A 23,737-nucleotide genomic window follows, 5' to 3' on the forward strand; every position below is an offset into this window, starting at 1 on the left:
AACATCGTCTGCAGCGGTGAGGTACAACAACACATTTCAATACAGTCATCCTGGCATGACATACACGCTCGTTCGAGCCTCTGACTCGACACTGTCAGACGCGCCAGGCTCTCGCCACGAGGGTCGAACGACGACGGCCAGTTCGCGCAGTGTCGGCTGTGGCGGTGGGAGAGCAGGTTCTGCATTTGCTTCCGAAGCAGGCTGAGGCGGCGGATCGACGACCTCGTACACTCGCAGACGCGGTATTGTCGTATGTCCCGGCATGCCAATCGCCACAAGGGCAAAACGCAACTCGCGCTGTCGGCGAGGTAGGACACTGAAGCGTGCGATCTTGCGCGGACCTGCGAAGACCCAACTTTCCGAGCTATCCATTTGCGCAGTCAATTTGAGCAATCGTGTTGGCGAATCATTGCATATTGTGAACCGGATTGAAGTCGGCATGTGCAGCCTGATCACCGCAGGCAGGTCTACCGCCACTGCTACAGACTGTGCTGTTATTTGCGGGTGCAGCACAACAAAACGTGACGTGTTTGCAGGTACTGACTCGGGCTGGTCTGTTCGGCGCCAGCAGACGACTAGATTGAAATCTGGCTGGAAGTCCGCGTCGATCTCGGCTTCATGCGCGCAAGCATAGCCGGTTCCTGGCAAGAGGTCTTGATGAGGCTGCGAGGTATTTCCCGTCTCAGGCAGAACCGTGACTTGCTCTGAGCTGGAATGCAGCACCACATCCTCGAGACTGATAGCCGATGCGCCTAACCAGGTCAGTGCTGAGAATATCGATAGAGATGTCCGTTGCATTGGTGCGTCGATGGCGAGAGCAAGTTCGGGCAAAGGTAAAGTTTCCAGTGTCTGCAGAGTAGACGTGCAAGCAAAGGGCGCTGCAAAATCAAGCTTTGTCACCTCTGCGATGCTGTCGAGCGTTCTTTCCGTCCGCGACTCCTCGGAGATCCTCGGTGTGATCATCGTCTCAAGCGAGCGAGAGCTTGCCTCGCCTGTGGCTCTGATCCAGAAAGTTTGAGTGATTGTCTGATCCGGCTGCAGGAAGTCAGTGTCGAATGTGATCTTGACAGCTGCAGGATCAGAATGCATATCGGAGATGACACATTCTGCGAGGCAGGTCAGTATTCAATCACATAAGGCGGTCAAGGCATACCTCTGCCTGGCTCGCTGATGCAAGCAATGGTCACCGAATATGCCAGTGCGACGCTGTCGATATTGCTTATGCTTAATTGGACTTGACTGACATCATCGATGTACAGTGCGGAAGGCGGCTCTATGACAGCTCTCGCAAGTGCAGGTCGTCGTGTGAAGCTAATAGTGCATTAGCCTGGCTCAGTCTGCTGGCTCACATGCTCACCTGCAGCTTGTGCAGTCATTGGCGCTCGAGAGCAAAAAGCTTTGCAGTTCTTGCGAGACGGTATCGCGTCTGTACCATTCGAGCGACGATTGGACGTTGGCATTGCGCAGTTCGAGTGCGATGTCATAGCTTGATGACGTCTTGGCCAGTTCAAGACGCTCGAATGCAACGGTGACTGGCTTGGAAGATCTGATCCGACCCGCAAAGATCAATGTCGATCCTCTGCTCCAGGCCAGAATAGCTTCTGAGGTATCTGCATCATACAGGGCAAGCCTCGAGCCTTGCTGATGTTGACCATTCCATCGAAAGGTTTGCGAGTTCTCAAAGGTAATCTCGAGTGAGTCAAAGTCGACCTCGTCTAAGAAGTTCGTTTGCGACGAGATGCTGAGTTGAAAGAGTACCTCTTCGTCAAGGTATGCTTCCGCTTGCCAGAAAGCGATCCGCGCCTCGACGAGTGCTGACAAGCCTGTCAGATCTAACAGCACAGAGCGGTCGTGTTCGGCCCCAGATTGGATCGAATCGAGCGCTCGCAAGCTATCTACTAAGCGCCATTCTGCTGCTGGCCGTTCGCAAGAGCGGATTGCTGCTTCTGCAGTGGCAAAGGCGAAAGCTCCGGCATCATTTGTATCCCGAGCGTTCAGTTTGGCAGATTGGGCGACATTGCTCATCATGTCTAGCCAGCGATCCTTGCGGTAGTGCTTCGCAATTCTCTCGTGGAAACGCAATGCCATCTCGGCATTGTCAGATTCGTCATGTACACGGGCGATCTGACCTGCGATGTAAAGACTCAACCGATTCGATCTCTGCCTCTTGAAAATTTCGTATGCTTTACTCAATAGATCGATGGTGAGCTCATCATGTTTGATTTTGCCTTCGTATTGCAGTGCCGGTGGCAGAGAAGACGAGTGTCCATTGCTGAAGCCGTTGACTTGATGCGTCTCCGCCACAACGCGTAATCTGAACTTGTCTCGTCGGTTCCGGGTGCAAAGACCAGCCATGAGATAGAAGTGACCGGCGTGCTGGAGGAGGCGTGCAGGTGAAGAGCCGGTGGGAGTCTGTGCAGGTGTTGGGGTTCTGGTGCTTGCAGCTAGTCTGGGTATGGGCAATCTGTAGCCAGATGCTACTGCCAATTCGACAAGATCGGCTAGCGAGCGATACCTAGGGCACGAGTTAGAATGGAAGGCGAATGTCACAGTGAACGTACTGCTTAGCAAGCCAGGACCAGTATTCGTAGGTCTCCTCGCCGATGCCCCAGCCGTTGCATAGCTCACGGAACCGCGCGAGATGCTTGGTGTACTGTACAACGACGCGCTCTGGCTCGTCGGCGTACATGTAGAGCTTGCATATCTGTCGAGCGAATGCAGAAGATCAGCCACCTTCTTGCAGACGCTCGCAGGAGATGCTCGCCTTGAGGTTGATACAATCCGCAAGCACCTTTGCTTCGGCCCACCGCTTCGTTCGAGGCGGCATGAGGGCTGTAGACGAGAAGATCTCGAGGAGGGCATCTGAGCAATCTTCGTAGTGCTTCAGCGCGACGTCGCACTCCTGTCTGAACTCTGCAAAGGTGGCCATCTTGTAATCGTAACGGATGCTCCAAGCCTGAGCAGACAAAGGCTGAATCTTTACAGCTTCGCTGGATTTGGGGATGCCATTAGTTGCGCTTGATGGCATAACCGCAGATAAGATAGGCTTCGGATTCGAATGGATTGGTACTCGACTTCGCTTCCTTCGGGCACGCCGCCCATGCTCCTTGTAATAGTCTGCAGCGGAATCGTAGAGCTCTGATCGCAGGCTGCTCGCAAAATTTTGCGCTTCTTGTACAGATACTGGGGTGATGACGAAGAGTGCGCCGCGTGACTCGAGACCAGACTGTCGGCGGATGTGGCTTAAACGAGGATCAAGAGATGGATCGTCGAGCATCTTGCGACTTGTGAGCAAGACGACGGCGAGCTTGACGTCGCGCTCAGAGCATAGCTTCTTCCTATCCGATATCTCGAGGATCATCTCGGAATCCTTGACCTTTGTCATGACTTCCAACTCCCCCTCGTCTTCATCCTGCTCGCCTGGCCGTCCGTCACCTTGATCGTGGTCGCGCTTCATCATTGAGGGTTCCCATAGCCTGAGCACGAGTACAAAGGCAGCAGGCACGAGCTCTCTGTGCTTCTTGAGCCAAATGGGAGCCATGAGACCATCAGGATGTAGAGGCGAGCTGGCTGTCAGCGGCGAGAGAGGTGAATGCAAGGCCGCTAGGTTGCTGATGCTCTGGCCGGGCGCGCTTCTTGCCTTGCGCGATGGAAAGCCTACACTCTGCCGTAGAGGGGACCGGTCATCAGCTCAGTCGGGCGCGACAAGAGCGCTCCAGCTTGCCTTGTCGACAAAGATGATCCGAAAATCGGCGCCGCTGCCTCTTGAAGGGTCCCATATTGTCTGAGGCGCTGGACTCTTGGCCATGAGAACCTTTCTCAGCGTGGCCCTGAGCCGATCGAATGGATCTACTGCAGCATGACTGCTCTCTGAGCTGGACAAGGCAGCTGCAGTCGAAGGAGCGACATCACAGCCTGCGACAAAGAGGAGCGGCAGATGGTGGGCGAGGAACTCGAGAGGGAATCCCTCCATCCCGTTGCGCTCCCTGTCGCTCTAGCGTGCTGCCAAGGCTGTCATACTGGCTGCTAGGCGCATCGTTCGAGGCAGTTGACGTTGATCGACGTCGCGCCTACGTGTTGGCGCTTGTTGGCAACGACGACGTTCGACGACGCAAATAGCGCTGGCGAGCCTTATCCACGTCACTGCTTCGGCGCCAATGCTCGGCAAGTCTCGACGGTCTTAGGTCTCCTCAGTCACCGGCTAGACCGCCGAAGCCGCAGGGGCGCTTACAATCGTCGCCCATTCGCGATGGATCTACTATCGCAGCGTTCGATGCATGCCGAGCCTCTGCTCTCACTCATCCTCAGCCAGCATGAGCACTATCCGGGAGAAAAGCACTACAATGCGCTCAAGAAGCGCAACGCCTTGGTCTCTCGCCAAGGTCAGCTAACCTGACGCATCGCGCGAGAGACGCTGATGTTGGCAGACACGATAGACGACGACGGCGAGCACCTGCCGACAGCTGCAGATCTTTACATCAAGTCGCTCCCTGGCTTACCCTCAAACTCGACTCTACAGATGTGGTCGGGCGAGATCCCTTCGCAGCCTCTCGATGCGGAAAGCGAAAAGACAGATGCACACATCTTCTTCCTGCTCGTTCGCAACCGCCATATAGCCGACAAAGAACGTCTCGTCATCTGGTTCAACGGGGGTCCGTCTCACTCTCATGGACAGGAGCACCGACCTAAGATATGCGCAGGTCCTGCTTGCTCCTCTTTCGATGGAGCGCTCATGGAAGTCGGTCCAGTACGCGTGCAGCCCGGTGGCGACGCGCTCAGGGAAGTGGATGATGCTTGGAACACGTACGCCAATGTCCTGTTCGTCGATCAGCCCCCGGGAACGGGCTACAGCTACGTCAGCACTGACAAATATCTTCACGAGCTTGACGATGTGAGCACACCGTTTGCTATCAGGACAATCTCTAACGCTTCGGCAGGCATCCAATCATCTCATATCGTTTCTCAAGTCGTTCTATGAGATCTTTCCGGAGTATCGAGCAATGGACGTAAGTCAAGCAGCTGCCAATCAGCCTGAATGGGGAGCTCATACCTTTTCGGTCAGACGTATCTCGCAGGCGAATCCTTCGCCGGCCAATATATACCCTACTTTGCAAACGCTATTCTACAGACGACTTTGATACCCACGCGGTTGCAGGGTCTGCTAATAGGCAATGGCTGGATTGATCCCTACGCTCAATACTTGTCCTATCTCGACTTTGCCTACGAGAACAAGATCATTACCAAGGGTAGCGAGGGAGCAGGACTCGTAGAAGAGAAGCATAACGCTTGCAATGAATCACTGCAGCGCAAGGGGAGAGATAGCTTGCACATACACGAGAACGACTGCGAGCCAATCCTGAGTACGATACTGGGCACGACGAGACAGACGTACATTCCCTTGCTGTCCCAATCTGATGTTGCTCAGTGTAATCGCAGGGTGAACGGAAAGACAATGTGCATCAATACCTACGATATCAGGCAGGTCGTATGCGCTCATATCAGAGCGTTACTGACCCAATGTTCGCAGACTAACAGACGAATATCCGTCATGCGGCATGGGATGGCCAAGCGATCTGAAAGACCTCTACAAGTACTTGCCAGTGCGTCTTTGCGTCTCGCGTCGTCTCGCGACAGAGGCTAATAGCAAGTGCAGCGAGAGGATGTCAAATCTGCCTTTCATGCGGGTTCCAAGGACGGCGCTTGGGTCGAGTGCAGCGGTCCGGTTGGTACCAACTTCCACGCTCACAAGAATAAGCCGTCTATCACTCTCCTGCCAAAGCTTCTCGAGCAGATTCGTCAGTCGTACCGCTGCTGATCAGTTGAAACGCTGATCGCATCCTTGCAGCGATCTTGCTCTTCTCTGGCGATCAAGATTTGATCTGTCATCATCTTGGTACAGAGCGCTCCCTGGCAGATATGACGTGGAATGGTGCCCAAGGGCTAGATGTGCGCGCTGTCCTGGTCCCAAGAGTGTCGCTCATGCAAAGGATACATAGGGCGCAGAGGCCCAGAGCTGGTGGGTAGACGGCAAGCCAGCAGGCACCTGGACAGAAGCTCGCAATTTGACCTATGTCCTCGTCGCCAACGCATCTCACATGGTACGCTTTGTCTAAGAGACGTACACGAGGCTTATTTGCCTTTAGATTGGCGTCGACGTGCCAGTGCCGTCGCATGATATGCTGTTGCGGTTCCTCGGTGCTGACCTGATGTCGGCTGCTGGCTCTGCGGCCCGTGTACCGAGCAGAATAGGCGACGAGCAGGAAGCCATCATCGGTGAAATCAAACCAGACGGCAGCACGCTCAATGTGACAGCCGATGCTACTTCGAGCAGCAACGGTGCGACCATCAGCGATACCTCTTCCTCGCAACGACCCGAAGCAGTCTACAATGCCGGCTCAGCTGCTGTGATTCTGCTCATCGTCGCTGCTGCAGTCGGCGCATTCTGGTGGATGCGCGGCAAACGCCCGCAGATCCATCGCAACGGCGTGGGCTCCTACAAGGATACGGGCTCTGATCTTGGGACGCCATATCGCAACAGTATGCAAAGTAATCGCGCTTCGCGGTACCTTGCGAGCAAGAAAGGCAATCTCGCTACAATCAGCCAAGAAGGCGACGATCAGCACGAGCTAGATGAATTGGTGATACACCAAGAAGATCGCTCGAATCCTCACGAATCTACTGATCAACTCCAACGGCATAACGTCGGCGGCGGAGAGACGCTGTTTGCGCTTGCGGACTCCGACGAGGAAGGGGACATCGGTCGTGAAGACGAGAGGTAATGAGCAGCATTTGCAATGTGTGTTGTACATTTTCAGCAATCACATAATGATCTTGCAAGCAAAATAAACTGTGTACGGCTACAATCGTGTAATCTGTGATGATGTCGGGTATCGGGCTTTCTTCAGATACTCAGCTTCTTGCTAGCTTTCTTGTGAGCCTGCGCGCGTAGTTTCCGGCTTTTGGCCTGCGAAGCCGACGACCCGAGGAATCCTGCACGAGCTGCATTGACCAGCTGTGACTTGTAGTCACCGGACTGCGGCCAGAGTCAGCAAGGAGCTATGCGCAACCCTCTTTGGACGTACCGCATCGAAGAAGATCATGCCAGCCAGTCCCTGCTTCTTCGCCCAGGCGGCCTTGATCTTGATCGATTGAGCATCGTCGTAAGTGTATAGATAGCCGGTCTTGGTGTTGTATAGGAAGGGCGTCGAAGAGCAAGAGTCCCAATAACGCTCGTAGTCACCCAGCCCGGTCGTGCCATCTTTGCTCAGCTTGCCGGTTGTGATGAGCGCGTCGTAATTCCAGACTGCGCCATAGCCCTGTTGGTTGCCACAAATGTCTTTGCCTGGCTTGTCGTCCGATGCGCTGCCTTGTGGTGCGGCAGCGATAACCTTCTGATAGAGCTTCGAGGAGCTGCCGCTGACGGTACGTGTGGACACAAGGCCGCCTTTGGCAGTCGCGTAGACATACCCATACGCAGGCGCACCGAGAACGATTTGGGATTTCTTGAAGCCATAGGATACCCACCGCGCTACGCCATCGATAGCAGATGCACCAGCGCCTTCGTCAGTTGCGCAGGTAGAAGCCAGAGGACCGTTTGGTCCACTTGTCGCAGTCCATGGACCGTAGACATCATAGTTCATCAGACTGATGAAGTCGAGATTGGCTGCAAGGACGCTGAGATCTTTGGTATAGGTCGTCCCGTCAGTGTCATATAGACCGAAGAGGTTGACTGCTGCACTGAGCCGATAGCTTGGACCGACAGTCTTGCGCAGCTGTTTGACGAACAGGATGAAGTTCTGCGTGTCTTTCGCAGAGACAACGTTACAGCCAATGCCGGCGCCGTTCGGATATTCCCAATCAATCTCGATGCCGTTCAGCTTGTATTTTTTGATTGTCTTGTATATACTCTTGGAGAACGCGGCTCTGCCTGTGGAATTGCTAACGAGTGAGCTAAAGTATTGTGAGCCTGTCCAGCCGCCAATGGTCAAGCTGACAGATGCCTTTTGCTTCTTTGCATTCGTCGTCATTGTCTTCATAGTCGACGGATTGGCAGGAGCTGGAAAGGAGAGGTCATAGCTATGCCGTTGAGGTACAGCCACGAACCAGTCGGCATGGGTCAGCTTTGTGAAGTCGAGGGTGTTGACAGGATCGCTGGCTGCGCTGTAGGATGGCCAATAGACGCCAATCTGAGGGCCCCAAGACTTTGCTGAAGCGGTGGAGCAGAGCGCCGACGCTGTCAGTAGTGCCAGGCTGAGCATACTGTTGAAGAGAGTGTGGTTGCGTAGCTTTTGGTTTTGTATAGAATCGCGTTGAACGGACGCGTTTGTGTCACGTCACCGACAAAGGCGCGCGGGGCGCTCGATATGCATCTAATCCAGTATGACATATTTCTGCAGATGCTGAGGCACAGCGTCGTAGAGCTTCTTCTCGTGTAGCCACTTCTTGCTGAAGAGCCTGGTCTGGTAGCGATAGGCGCCATCGCACAGGATGGTGACGACTGTGCTGCCTTTGCCGAGCTTCTTGGCCATTTCTGCAGCGGCAACGACGTTGAGCGCTGCAGATGCACCGAGATAGAGCCCCTCTTCGTCTAGTAGTTTGTAGACCATCTTGATCGTCGCTTCGTCTGGTATCAGTAGCGCGTCGTCCATCTCTGAAATCTCATTTGCCATATTGTTCGTCACACGTCCTTGTCCAATGCCTGCGTTCTCTCAATCAGGCAGGGTGAGAGTGCCCATCCGCAAGATGCTGACCTTCAGTGATGCTACCGCCTTCTCGTTCCTTCAGCTTGCCGCCACTCTTGATGTAGCTGTACAGCACGCTGCCTGGCGGATCTGCGAGGTAGCACTTGATGCGGCCGTTGCTCTTGTCTTTGAGGTATCTAGTGACGCCGGCAAGGGTGCCGCCTGTGCCTGACGAGCAAGTGAAGCCGTCTAATTTGCCGCCATCAGTCTGCTCCCAGATCTCTGGGCCTGTCGTCTCGATGTGCGCCTGACGATTCGCAACTGTACGCAGCAGACCAAGATAAGTGCTTCGGTCGACATCAATCAGATGCGCACGCACCATTATCGAATTGATCCGTGTAAACTGCATTGTCGAGCTTCTCTGCGTAGCGTTTCGCCTGATGATTGAAGTTTTCTGGATTGTCGTAAGCTACTGCCGGCACAGGATAGACCTCGGCGCCGAGCATGCGCAGCAAGTCGATCTTCTCCTGGCTCTGCGTCTGCACAGATTCGTCGAGTGAGCTATGTCGCACGACAGCAGAAAGCACTGACGTTTGGCATAAAGATGACGAGTCGGTAGCCTTTCGAACGACAGACATGCGCCAGTCCGATACCGGTATTACCCGCCGTGCCTTCTACGACTGTACCTCCCGGCCTCAGCGTCCCCGCGTCCTCTGCATGCTTGACGACATAAAGAGCTGCACGGTCTTTGACGCTGCCGCCCGGGTTCTGAAACTCCGCCTTGCCCAAGATATGACACCCCAGCTCGTCCGATAGCCTTGTTATCCTGATCTGCGCTTCAGGCGGCATAAGCTCGAGCACACAGAGCAGCAGTCTGCTGACCAGAGGAGTATTGCCGAGTGCGCCAACGAAACCCTCGACCGTTCGATGGGTCGCGAGCAAGCGCCGTGATGCAAAACTGCCTTCACTCGCCATTGCGCTCCTCGTGAGTGCCGTGCTCGCTCGCGAGGCCTGTCGTAGCATCGCCTGCCGAGCCCGTCAAGTCTGGCAAAATTGTAGGCGGAACGCACTCGATCGCTCTCCACATGACACGCGGGGAAATCCACGAAAGAAGGCGCGCGCTCGACACAACAAGGCAAGCGAGCGAGCGAGATTGATTAATTAGTCAGGCACAGGGAGGAGTGGCCACCCGAAGGAGAGGCGCCTCTCGCAGGAACAGTGAGCTAGACGTGACACGCTAGGCTACCTCGAAGCAAGCAGCGATCGATCAGCGAGACCCACCCGAAGTGCAATTCAAGTCGCGCGATCACCTTGGCACGCCGTACGACGACTGAGTTGCCGCACTTTGCACAGCGCGAGACTGTTTGCTACCGCCAGAAATCTTGATAGACTTTGCTTTGCGCGGTCCGGCAGCAGAATCAGGCTCAGTCGGTCAAGATGGGCCTCAACATGTCCAAACTCTTTGGCGGCCTCGTTGGCAAGAAGGAGATCAGGGTTCTCATGCTTGGTCTCGACGCTGCGGGCAAGACGAGTGAGTGATGCTGCATCGACTACTTCACAAGCGAGGTACTGATGTTGTGCCTCTCGCTTGCTTTGTCGCGCTTTGACGACCCGTGCAGCCATTCTGTATAAGCTGAAGCTCAACCAGTCCGTGACCACCATACCCACAGTCGGCTTCAACGTAGAGACGGTCTCGTACAAGAATGTCAAATTCAACGTCTGGGCAAGTCGCCAATGGAGTCTGCAGGCTCGTGACGCGCTAACCCAATTTCCTTTCGCTAGGATGTGGGTGGTCAGGATAAGATCCGGCCGTTATGGCGGCATTACTACACTGGCACCCAAGGTGAGCTCCTGCATACCACCCTCTGTCAGCTTGCCGATGGGCGCGCAGGGTTGGTATTCGTGATAGACTCGCAAGACCGCGATAGAATCGACGAAGCAAAGCAAGAGCTTCACAGGATATTGGCAGACAGGGAGATGAAGGAATGTCTCTTGCTCGTCTTTGCCAACAAGCAAGATTTGCCAGGAGCGATGAGCCCGACGGAAGTCACAGAGCGTCTGGGTCTACAACGGATGCGCGATCGCAGCTGGTACTGCCATCCCTCCAACGCGCTGCAAGGCGACGGTCTCTTCGAAGGTCTTGCCTGGCTCAGCCAGAATATTCCACGAGGCGAGCGCCGCTCTTCACGATTTCTCAGTTCTGCTGCTGACATGTTCAAGGGCAGGAGCGGCAAAGTGATGCTTCTCCGCAGCTTCACATTCGCAGGTGCCGTGCAGGTTTCACGATTACCCAAGCTAGTTCAGTGTATCGCATTGTATCACTTCCCTGCAACTTGTGCTCGATCTGCCTGCATCGAGCTAGGAAGAGACAAGGTGGAGCATGGTCGAGAGCGATTGGACGATCTGATCGCCCATCGCCTTCTCGACGGCATCTTCCAAATGCCGCTTTGGATCTTGCTTGCCCACGTGCCGCGTCTTGAGTTGTGCTGCTGTAAGGGTGGACTCTTCCTCGACCGACTTGTTGTACGACTTTGCCAGCGTCAACATTGACTGTCACCTCGTGAGATTTTTGAACCAGTATGGAGCAGAGAAGGACTCACTTTGATGGCAGCTTCATTGCCCTTCTTGTGCTCCTCAAAGTCCTTCAGCCTTAGGCCTTCTGTCCAGGACTGCTTGTGCAGGTTGAGTAGCATAGATTGCTCGAGATCGGTCTTGCGGAAATTGATGGCAAGTGAGTAGTAGTGCCTGTTGAGGCCATGAATGAGAGCCTGGATCGAGGGTTTGGCGACATGGCCGACGTTGGAAGTAGACTGGCGAGGTTCTTGTCCTATCACTGTAGACCCAGCAGATCCTCAGTATCGGCTGCCATGATAGCCATGCGAGCTTACTGGCCAGCGTGGGAGGGATCAACCGAAAGGCGTCGATGACCACTTTGCCCTTGACAGACTGTATCGGATCGATGACGACTGCCACTGCGCGCGGGTCTAGTTGCTCGAACGACTGTTGCACGGCGAGAGAATGAGCGGAGGCAGCAGACTTGAGCGTCATTTGCTGACCTGTTGCGTGCTCATGTCGACACTCGACAGCCAGCATCCGAAGCCTGGATGAGAGTGATACCATCCGACGACAACTTCGGGCCTGCGACGAGGTCGTGAGATGGCCAGAGAGAGAGCAAGGGGCGATGTCGCGTACCTCCCGGTCTGCTTGAGCATGTCCATCATCTTGGTCTGGTAAACGGGATCGACAGCTTCTACGCTCACACCTGTGCCCGACTGTGGCATGGCAAAGACATCGACGACCCGACTGTACGACGCTGTGAGCGACAGACCGAGGCAAGAGGCGTGCTCGGCCGTACACGGTGTAGTCATCGACGAATTCGCCTAGCATGAGGCCCATGACTTCGAGAGGGACGCCTTGTCGACCGTGCTTGAGCATCTGCATGCCTCTCATGAGTGTGCGTTTGGGCGTACTGGCAGGTGATGAATGACCTTGATGAGCGCCAGAGAGGAGATGTAGACCATCTCAGCATTGTCATTAGCAGGCGAGTCCTGACACGCCGTCAATCAGCCTCGAATACCTATCGAGCCCGCTCAATGAACGCACGCCTGACTGAGCACTGTTGGCACCTCCGCCACCACCCATCTGGCCTAGCATGCTTGCGAAGTCCATCCTGGCGAATGCGCTTGGAAGTGGTCGACTTGCGCGTCTGCTGTCGGAAAGTAAGGCGCCACCGACGGAGAGCGAGTGAAGACCGATCGATCATCGAGTCCACGCCCGCGTCATCTCTGAAATGCTGGCTGTCATCGCGACGCCCAACAAAGTCCGATCGAGCGCCTGAGGAGCAGTCCGGTGACAATCAGAGATGGTCAGACATGTTGCCGTCATACAAGGCTCTAGCCGGTCAGCGAGAATGGCTGTCTGGTCCCTACTGGCACCGTGCTGAACGAGCTGCACACACAGAGGACTCGGACTTGCATTCAGCCGTCACTTGCTCAACAATACCCGCCTGCACGTCGTCGGCACCTCCCGAGACCCAGAAAAGGCTCGTCATGCTATCCTCAAGGATGGCGACAAGTCACTAGAGAAGCGATTGACCACGCTCGAGCTCGATGTCCTCAACGAGGGAACAATCTCTGCTGCTGCCGAGAGCGTCAAGTCATCCCAGGGAGCCGAGTGCCTCAGGTTGCTCATCAACGTGTCTGGCATACTCGACAAGCCAGAGAAGTCGATCATGAAGCTCGACGCAGACACCTTGCGACGGACGTTTGAGATCAACACGTTTGGCCATCTGTTGACCTTCAAGCACTTCCTGCCGCTCCTCCCAACAAAGAAGGAGGCCAAGCAAGACGGCTCTGAAGATCTTGCAGAGGGTCTGCTCAAGCCTGATCTCTCAGTGATGGCGAGTATGAGCGCTCGCGTCGGCAGCATCGCAGACAACAAGATGGGCGGCTGGTATTCCTACCGAATGTCCAAAGCAGCCGTCAACCAGGCTGTACAGACGCTCAACAGAGAGCTTTCCAGTCGATCAGTCGGCTCAAGCATCGCACTCGCCCTCCATCCTGGCACCGTACTCGGTACAGATCTCTCTTCACCCATCGTGGATCCCAACACGAAAGAGAAAGACGGCGTCCACCCGCCAGCAAAAGCTGCACAGCTACTGCTGCAAGCAATCGGTAAGATGGGCATTGACGACGGTGGCAAGTTCATCGATTTTGCCGGCAAGGAGATCCCATGGTAGATCTCGTTGACACGCTGTTCGATTGTCGCATGCACATGAACCTATAGACGCATGAACTCAATCGCTATTGGCGTCAGTCTGCCATTCCTTCACATCGCATTCGGCCGTCGCTGTAGTGCTGTTCAGGAGAGATCTCCCGCGCGTACGAGTGACGCACCCTCATACTGAGTATGGCAATCCCGCGTTGAGTCTGCTGTGATCAGAGGGGCACAATCGCGATGCACTCGTGGCTCTGTCGTCTCATAGTGATCTGCTGCCAGGTGAGCAGGGCTATGGTGCAACCTTTCATACCTTTGTGCAAGTGAAGCCATCTAGCAGCAGCATCAGTGTCTGAAACGGATAAAGGTTTGCGACGCACATCTTCATGCGGTAATATGTTCGACAGCAGACCATGCCTTGGACTGTCCAGCCCAGCTCCCAGTGCTGTGTCACCCCCCGTTGACCCTTGACATCGATGGCCAATTGAACACGATCCTCTTCGATATCGAGCAATGCCACCCGAGTTGTGATGTACGGCAAAGACTGGTTAACCCATAAGCTTGAGTGCAGATACAAATCATCAGACACACGAAGCTGACTTGCGGCTCGACTCTCTTGTCCTTTTGCTGGAGCTCCACAGAGATACTGGCAGGACGATGTGGCGAGATGAAGAACGGTCCTAGATACCAGCAATTCGCCCGGCAAGAGTCTGCGCCAGTGAGCCGGGCACGGCTCTGCGACTTTCGGTTGGCCTACAGGTGATCTCGTAGTTGATCAGAGCTGGGCCGGCCTCGGCGACTTGTGCCAAGGTCGCGTTGCTGTTCAAGATTTGCAAAGGAGGCCATGAAGAAAGAGCTGCTTCGGACGAGCTGTAGAACACATGGGAAGAGCTTGGCACAGTAGCTGTGACAACGCTGAGGACGAGTGAAGCAATGCAAAGAAGGGTCATTATATTTGCGATCGCCATGAAGAATTCCAGGATGCCCAGGAAGAGGCCAGGGACGCGACGAGAAGCAACCCCTTGCTGCTACAGAATGCGGAATGCAACGAGACAACCCTACAGAGCTACAGATGACTAGTCGTGAATGCTAGTCGAGAGCAAGTCCTCGTCCCTCGACGCGATCTTGCTCATCAAATGCGGTGGCACAAAGCCATTGCTGACCACGCGGTGCGGGTTTGCAGCAACGGAAGGAAGTCGCTCGGCATCTTTCTCCATCGTCTGCAGCACTTCCTGAGCGGGAGGTCGACGTTGCATCGTGGGTGGATTAGCGAGCGATGCGCTCAAGCTCGACACGCCGACGTTGCGTCGTTGATTCGCGATTGGTGCAACCGCTGCGAAACTGATCTGCCTGGACTCGACAGTGGGCGTTGGTGGCATGCTCTCGACAACGGTCGCAAGCTGAGATTGTGCAGCGGCTCCGCTTGTAGCAGCTCTGCCCCTCAGGGGCGGCACGAGCATACTCTCGTGCTGAGGAACTGAAGTCTTGCGCTCGTATTGCCAATCGCGTGGTGGCGAAGGACCTGCCAGACTAGGCAGACTTATCGCAATTGGCAGCGAGGTGGCAAAGCCATAGCTACTACTCAGGTCCTCTGTTGGCTTAGATCAGCTTCGAATTGTGCCGACTTCAAGCTGCGCACCTTCTAGCGAATCGCTTGGCTCTTCGTCCCTCAAATCGGCAAAAGCAGCTCTCATGACCATATCGCGTTTGCCGCCTTTGCGCCATCTGCGCGAAGATCGATGACTGGGTGTGTCCGTACCGAGCAGCTCGCGTAGCCGCCTCTCTTGCTCCAATCGCTCGGCTGCATCCATCCTTGCACCTGGGTGATCGTGCGCCATTTCGGAAACACTGGCAGACATGCTCGACGCAGGTACATCGTCAATCGAAGCTGTAGTCGTGGGCGGTGATGGCGTGCCGGGCGTCTTGGGGTCCTCCTCGGAGGTCGAGCCCAATTCGTCCGCATCCTCCTCGAGGCCCTCGTTCTCGTCTTGCTCATCTTCATCTTCGTCGAGCTCTTCGTCCATCTCAAATACGCCTGTCCCTTCGTGTTCCTCGTCCTCATCATAGTCGTCTTCGTCAGTAGGCGGTAGATCGCTTAGCGGTCCTCGGGGCGACAAGGAGGCGAGTGTGACAGTTTTGCGTCCTTCGGCAGATCGCGATCGGGTGGCCGCCATTGACAGACGATCAGGCTCGACGAATTTGACATGGCGTGACTCTTTCTCGTCCTCGAGCGCCGCCTCTGCTGATCGAGGCGATAGTGCAATGTCGGGTATTTCTACCTCGGCCGGTGGCGAAGGCCCGTTGAGGCGTAAAAAGCCGGAAGATGACGAGCTCAGGAAAGGCGGTCGAGACGGGATCGAAGAAGACGAGCCCGAGCGTGCGTGACCGCTGTGAGAATGCAGGATCGATGTCTGCGTATGACTTGCGGAAGAGGGCGTCAATGCATTCAGAGGCGTAGTGGCAGTGACTGCTTCTTGCAAACGAACAGCCTCGTCGCTCATTGGGGGCGAGAAGAGCGGAGAAGGCGTTGGTAGATTTGACGCATTCGCGCTTGTGGCTCTATGCAGCATCGCAATGGCCGGGGCGTCCATGAGATTGGCAGGACCGTCCGACGAGCGTCGTCTGGCAAATGGCATCGACTCACTCGGATCGGGAGCCATCAACGGCGAATCGTGTGCCACTGGCGCATCTGAGCCAAACCCGCCTTTCGAGATACCTGCTCTTCGTTCGAGGAGATCTGCTTGCTGGTCTAACCGCCTGCTAAAGTCGTCATGCTCTTTTCGCAATTGCGCGATCTTTCGCTCGGTGTGCTGCTTGTGGGCACGCACGGACTCGCGTACGGTGTCGCGTATGGTGCTCTCATCCGTCTGAGCAGCACTGTTGCCGGATGTTGCAGTCAGCGAAGATCGTCTGCGCGTCCCGAGACCGCTGGGAGTGATCGCAGGCGATCTGTGATCTGCAAGGGTCGAGGCCGGACCAAGGGAAAGAATCGGCGGATTGGGCACAGAGTGCAAACCAGACGAGTCTGTCCGCGAACCAGTCGGCCTTGCTCTTATACGGGGCGAGCCTTTGGGTGAGATGGCTCTGCTGGGCGTTGAAGCAGTTGAAGGTGGCAGTGAAGTGGGAGGGCTGATCATGTCGACATAGGCGGGCGAGGGAGCGTGAGGCGTGTTGAGCCTGACCCTGAAGCAGGGTGAGTAGCTCGGATCCTCGGTAGCAGCATCAATTTCATCCTCCGTCTGTGCGCGCTTTCCGATCAGCTCCGGTCAACAAACGTATGGAAGAATGTGACTGACGAGCAGAGATTCGTCCAGATGACAGTACATCCCTTCGGCGGGCAACACGAGCGAGTCTGGAGCGTGATGCTGCTGTCTGGACGATGACAAGCTTGGCTGTTGATAGGTCGCGAGTCGTGTGCCACAGTTGAGACAGCGCAAAAGGATCATATTCGGCCTGTCGATAGTATGCGCTGGCATCGTCGTGTCCTCCTCAGATCGTACAGCAGGCATGAAGGTAGATTGGATCAAGCGTGGATGCTGTACCATCATTGCACGATGGTGACCTTTCCGCTTGCCCAACCCTCTTTGGGTCGCAGATGCGTGAAGAGGCGAATGCAGTGTCTCCTGACCGCCGCCCTCGTCCAGCAACATCTCGACATTGAGGCACTGGCAAGCATATCGACGGCCCTTCCTGCCCGTTGAGATGCCCACGCCGGGTACCTGGGTCGAAGATCCACTGTTCAACTGCGGCGAGCCTGCACGCGATGAAGACCCGGCGCTGACGATGAGTGGCCTCGTCGGGGGACGCTGTGCTACACTCATGCTGTCCCGTCCTGACGATCGGGTCGAGTCGAGTCGAGTCGAGTCGAGTCGAGTCGAGTCGAGTCAGTCGGCAGCTGGAAATTTCCACGAACAAGTCGGCCAACGCCTCTCGTCGATATCCGGGGCACGCCCTGCTTGCTGGCCAAGTCAGAAGCGACGATCCATTGCCACATCATCATCGAACGTACAGATGGTCAACGCTCCCGAAGCGACGAGCCAGCAGGGCAGTATGAGCGTCCCTACGTCAGTCGGACAAGCTCCTATCCTGCCTGATCAGATGTCACCCGCCACATCGACTGAGCCGGCCACAGCAGCAGCAGCATCTCAGACCGGCAGCGCCAGTGCTGCTGCTAGTGCCCTACCGCCGGACACTGTTGCCTTTGCGAGCAGACTGTTTGAGTGCGCACGCAATGGCGATCCGGATGGACTGCTCAAGGCTGCACTCACGCAAGGATCGATAAGCAATTTAAGGAATGCCAAGGGGGATAGCTTTGTCATGTTGGCCTGCTACCATGGCCATGTCGATCTCGCTCGAGCCGTCTTGCAAGCAGGCGGCGACCCCAATATACTCAACGATCGTGGTCAGAGTCCCCTGGCAGGCGCGATCTTCAAGAACGAGAATGAGATCGTCGACTTGCTCATCGAGCATGGCGCAGACCCATACGCGGGCACGCCGACTGCAGAGGAGACTGCTCGCTTGTTCGGCAAGACAGATCTGCTCGAGCGACTGAGGAACGGTCGAGGGAGACCTGCCTGGGCAGCGCCTGTAGGGCCAGGGACTGCGACCAGCGACACGCCAGCGGAAGAGCCGGCAGAGATAGGTATGCAGGTAGTGCTACTTCCTCGCTATTGCTCACCAAGTCTGCAGGACCTGGCGCATACGGCGGTGTCGTCGAGGCCAGAAGGCGCGAGCAGGCAGCACAGCAAGCTAACAGGCTGCGCGATGCAGCAAGTCAACAGCTACAGGAGTCATGATGTGCATTTGTAACATATCACATCCACCGTCATTCTTCGAAAGCGAGAATCTCATCAGATGGCAAAGTGAGCGCACCCAAGCTGCCCTGTGGATCGCCATCGCCGCGTATGCTGCTCGACAGCACGAGCTCGAGCATCTCGCGATAAGAGCCACGTGTGATGTCTCCATCATTGTCCAGCTCTAGACCGAGAAAGATATCTGCCACACGTTGAGCATGCGATAAGCGTCTGATCTCTGCCTCATCAGGCTTTGGACGGCACAATTCTGTGAGCGAGAAGTCGAGCAGCGCTGCTGAGACTTCACGAGCACGTGCGATCAGATGTGAGGGCAGACCGAACTGAGCAGCGCATGCAAGCGCGTGCGATTCTGTGGCGACGCCCTTTGCCAGTTGATAGAGGTAAACGATCTCCGCGTCTTCGTCGTCGTCTGGCATTGCACCGGCGAAAGTGATGGCCATCTGAGCAAGCAGCACGCCTCGTCGCTCGAGCTGCAGCATATTCGTCTGGAAAGCCGAGGCATAGTGAGTTGTCAGGATCGTTCGTGGACAGTCTGTCCCGCGCTGACACAGATGCTCAACGAGGCCGCAAAAGAGACTGATGCCATCGTTCGTCTCGGTCCCTTTGCCGAACTCGTCAGCGAGCAAGAGTGAGCGCGGGGTGGCATTGCGCAGCATATACGAAACTTGCTGAAGGTCAGAAACAAACAGGGAAGCTGGATTGGTAGCAGATTCGCGCGTCTGCACACGCGTAAGAATGCGATCCGTCAGGCCGATGATGGCGTTGTCGGCCGGTATATAGCTTCCGACATGAGCGAGAAGGACGATCAGAGCGACAGCTTTGACGTAGACACTTTTGCCGGAGAAATTACTGCCCGTCAGAATCATGACGGACCGATCCACGTCCATCCGACTGTCGGATGTCTCGCTTGACTCGTCTTCGCCCGTGTGCAGACCGTTTCCTGCCACGAGCGAAGTGTCGTTGCCGATGTAGCGATCGAGAAGGGTCTCGAGCACGGCATGTCGTCCCTGTCGGATTCGGAGAACATTATCGCTCGTGATGACTGGACGTGACCAGGCAAGGCGTTTTGCTGCATCTGCCAGACAGACAAGCGCATCGAGCTGGCCAAGTAGATGCGTTGCATCGTGCAGAATCGTCTCGGCGCTCATCACTTGAGCAGTGAGCTCCTCGACTATGGCCACATGCGCTCATGAGCTCATGAAGGAAGCAGACGCCGGGAGCGCTACCAATGTCTATTTCGAGGTCAGAGATCATCGAGGCCAGGTCGCCATATTGCTCGTCAAGGTCTTGCATTTCGGATGTCTTCCAGTAGCTGAAACATTCTGTACCTGATCATGCCCGTGAGCCTGCCAAACAGCTGAACGCAAAAGACTGAGACTGACTGAATTGGTATGTCCATCCCGGTAAATCGAGCTGCTTTGGATCTTGACCAGCCTTGAGTGTGAGCGAGCAGAGGTAGCCAAGCTGCTGACGGGTTCACCTTGATCGACGGGAGAGCGCAGCAAAGCTTGCTCACCTGGGGAAAGTAAACGACATTGAGCGCGTCGCATACGTCTGGTGAGATCTGCACGCTGAGGTGTCGTGCAACGTGGGACTGCGATTGTGTCAGCCGCTGTGAGTCGACGACTGGAATGACATACGAGGTCATTTGGCAAAGATGCATATTGCTGCCGGTACTGATCGAGTTGAGCGTTGACGCCATTCTGGATGCAGAGCTTGCCCTGGAATCCACTCTCGTGCCAGTCGATGCGATCTTCGATCGTAATGAGCAAAGCCTCGAAGAGTTCGACGTTGACGCTATTTGCGATCTGCAAGGGCCGTCAGTTGGCGTTTGGGTTCATGAAATGTACGCACTTGGAAGAGCAGAGCAGATGTCTGTAGATGCGTCAGGCCAAGGAGCTGCTCGCGCACTTGTAGCGCACTCGAGAGCATCTATCAAGTAGTCTCATGAGGAAAAGCGCTACTCCAGCTGGTTGACTGACGGTGGTGATGGCGCGCCAGGTCGGCGTTGCATTGCCTTGACCGCAGCGAAGCTTCTCGAGGACGCTCGCCGCCTGCTGGACCTTCAGACAGGATCTGAGATCGTACATGATATGCACTGTGGAAGCGTCGTGAGAAGAAGCATCCGCATAACACGATGATGCTGACAATTCTCGGGTCGAAGGAAGCAAGCGATTGCCGTCTGCCGTGCTTGAATGACATGCGTATCCAGCGATGGTCGGATGATCCACTGACGCAACGTCGTTCGACCTGCCGCCGAACGAGTCGTATTGATGACATCTGCATAAAGCTCAGATACCTCGACGGAGTTGCTTTTGGACGCGAACCAAAGAGATTTGGCATCTTCGCGGTAGATGCGTCATTCCGCCCTGCAGCATGGCTGCCACTTGCAAACACTTGTAATGCTCTGCGTGTGGGTGGTGAGATTGATGTCTACGCACTGTCTCGCTGGGCCTACACGAGCGAATGAGTAGAGATCTGAAGGACAGAGGAGAGCGGCATCAGCTCGATCGAGCTGATCTTGCTTGAGGCGACACGGGGACGTGCAGAGCTCTGGCGTGAGGTGTAGGGCAATAGGCAGCCAATGCAGGCCAGGGTAGCAGGCTGATCGAGATCGAGTCTGCTTGACAGTCGGGCACCTCGCGTGAAGAGTGATTCATCTGATTGGCCATGCTTCGCTCGCTTTCGGCTCCGCACGATGTGCGATAGACCAGACTGATCCGACTCTTCGCTCGAGGATACGTCCGGTGAAGCGGGCGCATGCTTGGGCAGATCGAGTTCGAGCAATGCTGCCCGACCTGTTTCTACCGAGAACTCCTTGGCAGGTCGAGTTTCCACAGTAGCAGTTGCTGACCAGCCCGACACTGTACGATACGTGTGAGCGATGACAGGCTGTCTCGTGACGATGAGGGCACGAACAAGTCTGCTGCACCTTCTCGCTGAGACTCAACTCTGCTTTGGTACTGATCAGAACGAGCGATGGTTTGTACTGCTCTAGAACTGCCCGTCCCGCGCTAGACTCAGTCACCGGCGACGTGTCTGAGCTCTTAAGGGACTTGCTCGAGACGAGGAGATCACGATGCGGACCATCTTGCGCATCTTCGCTGATGAGGAGGGTGCCGCTGTTCGAATCGAGCTGTACCACCGCCGTTCTGCCTCTGATCTCATGCACGGCCATAATGACCTGTGAGGCTGATGAGAATGCCTTGAGAGGGCATATTTGTGTGACATACCTGCGAAGCTTCGACGCTTTCGTCGAGATCGTTTGTGTCGAACGTTGGTAAAGTCGATGTGTCACAACCTGGCTCGCTGAGTGGTGTGAAGGAATGAACAGCAGGCTGCGAATCGAACGCCACGCGAGGAGGCATCTTCGGCGAGTCAGTGCAACCCGGCAGGGGAGATCTTCAGGCAACGCGTCATGACCCAATTCTTCAGCCAAAGGAGTGCATTGTATGCATCGAAGGCGACAGAGACAGACAGGGCTTGTCATGAGATCGAGATCGTCTTGGCCTGAGTATCGACAGGCTTCTTGGGGAATGTGATGGTCAAGATGCCATTGTCAAACTTGGCAGTGATCTCGTCTGATTTCAAACCTTGAGGAACACGCAGGGAGCGCTGGAAGGAGCCACGACGGCGCTCAGAGACTTTGTAAGATCCCTTGTCTTGCTCGCTGATGGTCTCAGTCGTGCCCTGGATGACGAGTGTGTTCGATTGGAGCTCGATCGAGACCTGACAAAGCGCGTCAGCTTTTACCATGATGGAGTCATGACAGACCAACCTTGTCCTTTGGAACGCCGGGCAACTCCGCTTTGATGGTGAAGTCCTTGTCATTCTCGATGACATCGACAGCGGGAGCAAAGCGAGCAGGCGCGAGTGTCATCGCCGTGGAAGCCTCATTGTTCTTGCGCGGTCTCTTTGTGTTGTCAGAGCGTTCGTCCAAAAGCGAGTCAAAGATGCTACTGACGGCATGTCAGCCATGACTCTCGACGGACATTGATCTGGCACTTGCCTTGTCACGTCGCGCTCAAAGTCGGGGTAAGAGAGCCAGTATGCAGACATTGCGGTTGCTTGCTTGTGATGATTTGTCTCTTGGATGCTCGAGAGTGCTGTGAGTGGAGCAGCAAGTCATCTGACGGGGTTTTATGCCCCGTGGAAACATCTGGATGTTCGCTGTGTCGAAACATCCAGACAGTGAAGTCGGTCTTCGAGTGACTTCCAACAGGGGTCGATTCAGTCGTCACCCCTATCAGTGCCTTGCAACGCCCTCTATCTCAAGGCGCAGGCTGATCCGTTGAGGCCGTTTGCCCACCAATAGGCACCCAGAACGAGGACCATGAGGATCTGACCGACTGCATAGCTGACGAACGCGTAGAGGTAGGCATGTCTGTGTCGTATCGATCTGAGTTCGACAGCAAAGGTGGAGACAGTGGTCAGACAGCCACAGAAGCCATCTGACAGACCTTGTAAGACGCCGCATGATGTGATGGATCGATCGCCGGTGTATTGCAAGAGGAAGAAGAGCGCAATGAGAGCTGTACCGATCATGTTGGCCGCAAAAGTGCCCAAGGGAAAGTTCGGTGCGACAGGGTTGAGCTTCTTGGCTAGCCACCATCGTAAGATTGCGCCGGGAGGAGCAAACACGAGGCCAAAAGTGACGATGCCGCGCCAATCTGATCTGAGTCCGCATAAGACAGCTGCGCCTGCCCAGAACAGCGGCCCTAGAGCGAGAGCCAGGACGTGGCTGAGCGTCGAGGTGCGGGCATGACGGCGATAACGAGGTGATCTCAGTATACGGGCGATAGGTAGGCGCCTGAGCAGCAGGAATTTGCCGAGATGAGAGCCAAAGATCAAGCAAGCAACCGCGATGCCGAGCGTCACGACGGTCTGGCCCAGTGCGTCCATGAACTGCCAGCCACTTCAGGGCATGGAAGGATGACGATCATGTTGCTTACGTTGTGAAAGCCGTGATGGTCTTGATGACGTTGGTTGCTGTACGCCTGAAAGACTTCGAGCATCCAGGAGGAAAATGTGGTGACGGAGCCTGCCAATCCGGTGGACAAGCCTGTATAGAGGGGCGGATAGCTGTCCTCATCCTTCAGTACTCGATGATGTGCTTCTGAGCGCCGGACGGACTAGGCTTCCAGGTCTGCACGCATGTTGACTGCCGCCCCCATGATGACGCATCCGAGTATTTGATCCCATGCGAGCGGAAAGAGCGTCACACCGCCATAGGAGCCTGCAGCGACGACAGCCTTGCGAAGCAGATCACCCCATATCGCAAAGAAGGTGAGCAAGCTGAGCGTGGACAGCAAAGTGATCAGGTCAGGCACATCGGGTGGTGTATCCGCTTGTTCGCCTGCTGGCTGCTCGTCCTTGTCGAACGGGGCATGCTGCTGAGACCCGATCGACGAATGGCTCTCGATGTCTCCACTTGGCGGACGAGAGTTGACAGGTTCATCTTCGCTCGCTATCGCTGACATCCAGCGAGCGAGCGAGCGCTTCTCGGGCTTCACAAGCTTCGAGCGC

General features: G+C 55.6%; 12 protein-coding genes across 12 annotated transcripts; 4 read left to right on the forward strand and 8 right to left on the reverse strand.

Moving 5' to 3' along the window:
• Nucleotides 1-45: 45 nt before the first annotated feature.
• On the reverse strand, nucleotides 46-3,973 carry L969DRAFT_96482 (uncharacterized protein; the record flags this gene model as incomplete). Its single annotated transcript, XM_014710488.1, has 6 exons — nucleotides 46-1,106; nucleotides 1,154-1,311; nucleotides 1,358-2,515; nucleotides 2,562-2,704; nucleotides 2,765-3,664; nucleotides 3,725-3,973. 6 exons carry the CDS (start codon nucleotides 3,971-3,973, stop codon nucleotides 46-48), a joined length of 3,669 nt encoding a protein of 1,222 aa, XP_014565974.1.
• Nucleotides 3,974-4,249: 276 nt separating this feature from the next.
• On the forward strand, nucleotides 4,250-6,779 carry L969DRAFT_96483 (uncharacterized protein; the record flags this gene model as incomplete). The annotated part of the gene is made up of 11 exons (XM_014710489.1): nucleotides 4,250-4,382; nucleotides 4,437-4,652; nucleotides 4,701-4,891; nucleotides 4,938-5,006; nucleotides 5,063-5,388; nucleotides 5,437-5,478; nucleotides 5,528-5,600; nucleotides 5,654-5,795; nucleotides 5,846-5,946; nucleotides 5,997-6,098; nucleotides 6,144-6,779. 11 exons carry the CDS (start codon nucleotides 4,250-4,252, stop codon nucleotides 6,777-6,779), a joined length of 2,031 nt encoding a protein of 676 aa, XP_014565975.1.
• Nucleotides 6,780-6,901: 122 nt separating this feature from the next.
• Nucleotides 6,902-8,258, reverse strand: L969DRAFT_96484 (glycoside hydrolase family 18 protein; the record flags this gene model as incomplete). Its single annotated transcript, XM_014710490.1, has 2 exons — nucleotides 6,902-7,033; nucleotides 7,083-8,258. The coding sequence occupies 2 exons, from the start codon at nucleotides 8,256-8,258 to the stop codon at nucleotides 6,902-6,904; spliced, it is 1,308 nt and encodes a 435-aa protein (XP_014565976.1).
• Nucleotides 8,259-8,369: 111 nt separating this feature from the next.
• L969DRAFT_96485 (uncharacterized protein) lies at nucleotides 8,370-9,704 on the reverse strand (the record flags this gene model as incomplete). Its single annotated transcript, XM_014710491.1, has 5 exons — nucleotides 8,370-8,698; nucleotides 8,751-9,002; nucleotides 9,061-9,220; nucleotides 9,273-9,512; nucleotides 9,564-9,704. 5 exons carry the CDS (start codon nucleotides 9,702-9,704, stop codon nucleotides 8,370-8,372), a joined length of 1,122 nt encoding a protein of 373 aa, XP_014565977.1.
• Nucleotides 9,705-9,824: 120 nt separating this feature from the next.
• On the forward strand, nucleotides 9,825-11,030 carry L969DRAFT_89955 (uncharacterized protein). The gene is made up of 5 exons (XM_014710492.1): nucleotides 9,825-10,212; nucleotides 10,301-10,404; nucleotides 10,464-10,524; nucleotides 10,573-10,851; nucleotides 10,907-11,030. The coding sequence occupies exons 1-5, from the start codon at nucleotides 10,119-10,121 to the stop codon at nucleotides 10,918-10,920; spliced, it is 552 nt and encodes a 183-aa protein (XP_014565978.1). The 5' UTR covers nucleotides 9,825-10,118; the 3' UTR covers nucleotides 10,921-11,030.
• A 9-nt stretch (nucleotides 11,031-11,039) lies between these two features.
• L969DRAFT_19462 (uncharacterized protein) lies at nucleotides 11,040-12,350 on the reverse strand (the record flags this gene model as incomplete). The annotated part of the gene is made up of 8 exons (XM_014710318.1): nucleotides 11,040-11,231; nucleotides 11,282-11,514; nucleotides 11,570-11,681; nucleotides 11,738-11,819; nucleotides 11,874-11,984; nucleotides 12,037-12,116; nucleotides 12,170-12,229; nucleotides 12,285-12,350. 8 exons carry the CDS (start codon nucleotides 12,348-12,350, stop codon nucleotides 11,040-11,042), a joined length of 936 nt encoding a protein of 311 aa, XP_014565804.1.
• A 193-nt stretch (nucleotides 12,351-12,543) lies between these two features.
• L969DRAFT_52955 (uncharacterized protein) lies at nucleotides 12,544-13,419 on the forward strand (the record flags this gene model as incomplete). Its single annotated transcript, XM_014710493.1, has 2 exons — nucleotides 12,544-12,581; nucleotides 12,642-13,419. 2 exons carry the CDS (start codon nucleotides 12,544-12,546, stop codon nucleotides 13,417-13,419), a joined length of 816 nt encoding a protein of 271 aa, XP_014565979.1.
• Nucleotides 13,420-13,476: 57 nt separating this feature from the next.
• On the reverse strand, nucleotides 13,477-14,347 carry L969DRAFT_96489 (uncharacterized protein; the record flags this gene model as incomplete). Its single annotated transcript, XM_014710494.1, has 6 exons — nucleotides 13,477-13,529; nucleotides 13,577-13,669; nucleotides 13,711-13,730; nucleotides 13,778-13,941; nucleotides 13,989-14,107; nucleotides 14,155-14,347. The coding sequence occupies 6 exons, from the start codon at nucleotides 14,345-14,347 to the stop codon at nucleotides 13,477-13,479; spliced, it is 642 nt and encodes a 213-aa protein (XP_014565980.1).
• A 126-nt stretch (nucleotides 14,348-14,473) lies between these two features.
• On the reverse strand, nucleotides 14,474-17,218 carry L969DRAFT_96490 (uncharacterized protein; the record flags this gene model as incomplete). Its single annotated transcript, XM_014710495.1, has 3 exons — nucleotides 14,474-14,988; nucleotides 15,037-16,636; nucleotides 16,694-17,218. 3 exons carry the CDS (start codon nucleotides 17,216-17,218, stop codon nucleotides 14,474-14,476), a joined length of 2,640 nt encoding a protein of 879 aa, XP_014565981.1.
• A 190-nt stretch (nucleotides 17,219-17,408) lies between these two features.
• On the forward strand, nucleotides 17,409-18,193 carry L969DRAFT_53074 (uncharacterized protein; the record flags this gene model as incomplete). The annotated part of the gene is made up of 2 exons (XM_014710496.1): nucleotides 17,409-18,039; nucleotides 18,087-18,193. 2 exons carry the CDS (start codon nucleotides 17,409-17,411, stop codon nucleotides 18,191-18,193), a joined length of 738 nt encoding a protein of 245 aa, XP_014565982.1.
• Nucleotides 18,194-18,222: 29 nt separating this feature from the next.
• Nucleotides 18,223-21,579, reverse strand: L969DRAFT_19466 (uncharacterized protein; the record flags this gene model as incomplete). The annotated part of the gene is made up of 12 exons (XM_014710319.1): nucleotides 18,223-19,382; nucleotides 19,438-19,539; nucleotides 19,594-19,675; nucleotides 19,728-19,805; nucleotides 19,852-20,019; nucleotides 20,066-20,143; nucleotides 20,194-20,309; nucleotides 20,360-20,491; nucleotides 20,539-20,618; nucleotides 20,670-21,075; nucleotides 21,131-21,395; nucleotides 21,445-21,579. The coding sequence occupies 12 exons, from the start codon at nucleotides 21,577-21,579 to the stop codon at nucleotides 18,223-18,225; spliced, it is 2,802 nt and encodes a 933-aa protein (XP_014565805.1).
• Nucleotides 21,580-21,697: 118 nt separating this feature from the next.
• On the reverse strand, nucleotides 21,698-23,691 carry L969DRAFT_19467 (uncharacterized protein; the record flags this gene model as incomplete). The annotated part of the gene is made up of 5 exons (XM_014710320.1): nucleotides 21,698-21,940; nucleotides 21,990-22,167; nucleotides 22,521-23,116; nucleotides 23,164-23,293; nucleotides 23,345-23,691. 5 exons carry the CDS (start codon nucleotides 23,689-23,691, stop codon nucleotides 21,698-21,700), a joined length of 1,494 nt encoding a protein of 497 aa, XP_014565806.1.
• Nucleotides 23,692-23,737: the final 46 nt, after the last annotated feature.

This window comes from Mixia osmundae, assembly GCF_000708205.1.
Source record: "Mixia osmundae IAM 14324 unplaced genomic scaffold scaffold_10, whole genome shotgun sequence".
NCBI classification, from domain to species: Eukaryota; Fungi; Basidiomycota; class Mixiomycetes; order Mixiales; family Mixiaceae; genus Mixia; species Mixia osmundae.

Coding starts and splice junctions, on each gene's coding strand:
- L969DRAFT_89955 (XM_014710492.1), top strand. CDS start 10,119: ATGGGCCTCAACATGTCCAAACTCTTTGGCGGCCTCGTTGGCAAGAAG. Junction 10,405..10,463: donor ATGTCAAATTCAACGTCTGG/GCAAGTCGCCAA, acceptor TCCTTTCGCTAG/GATGTGGGTGGTCAGGATAA. Junction 10,525..10,572: donor TTACTACACTGGCACCCAAG/GTGAGCTCCTGC, acceptor ATGGGCGCGCAG/GGTTGGTATTCGTGATAGAC.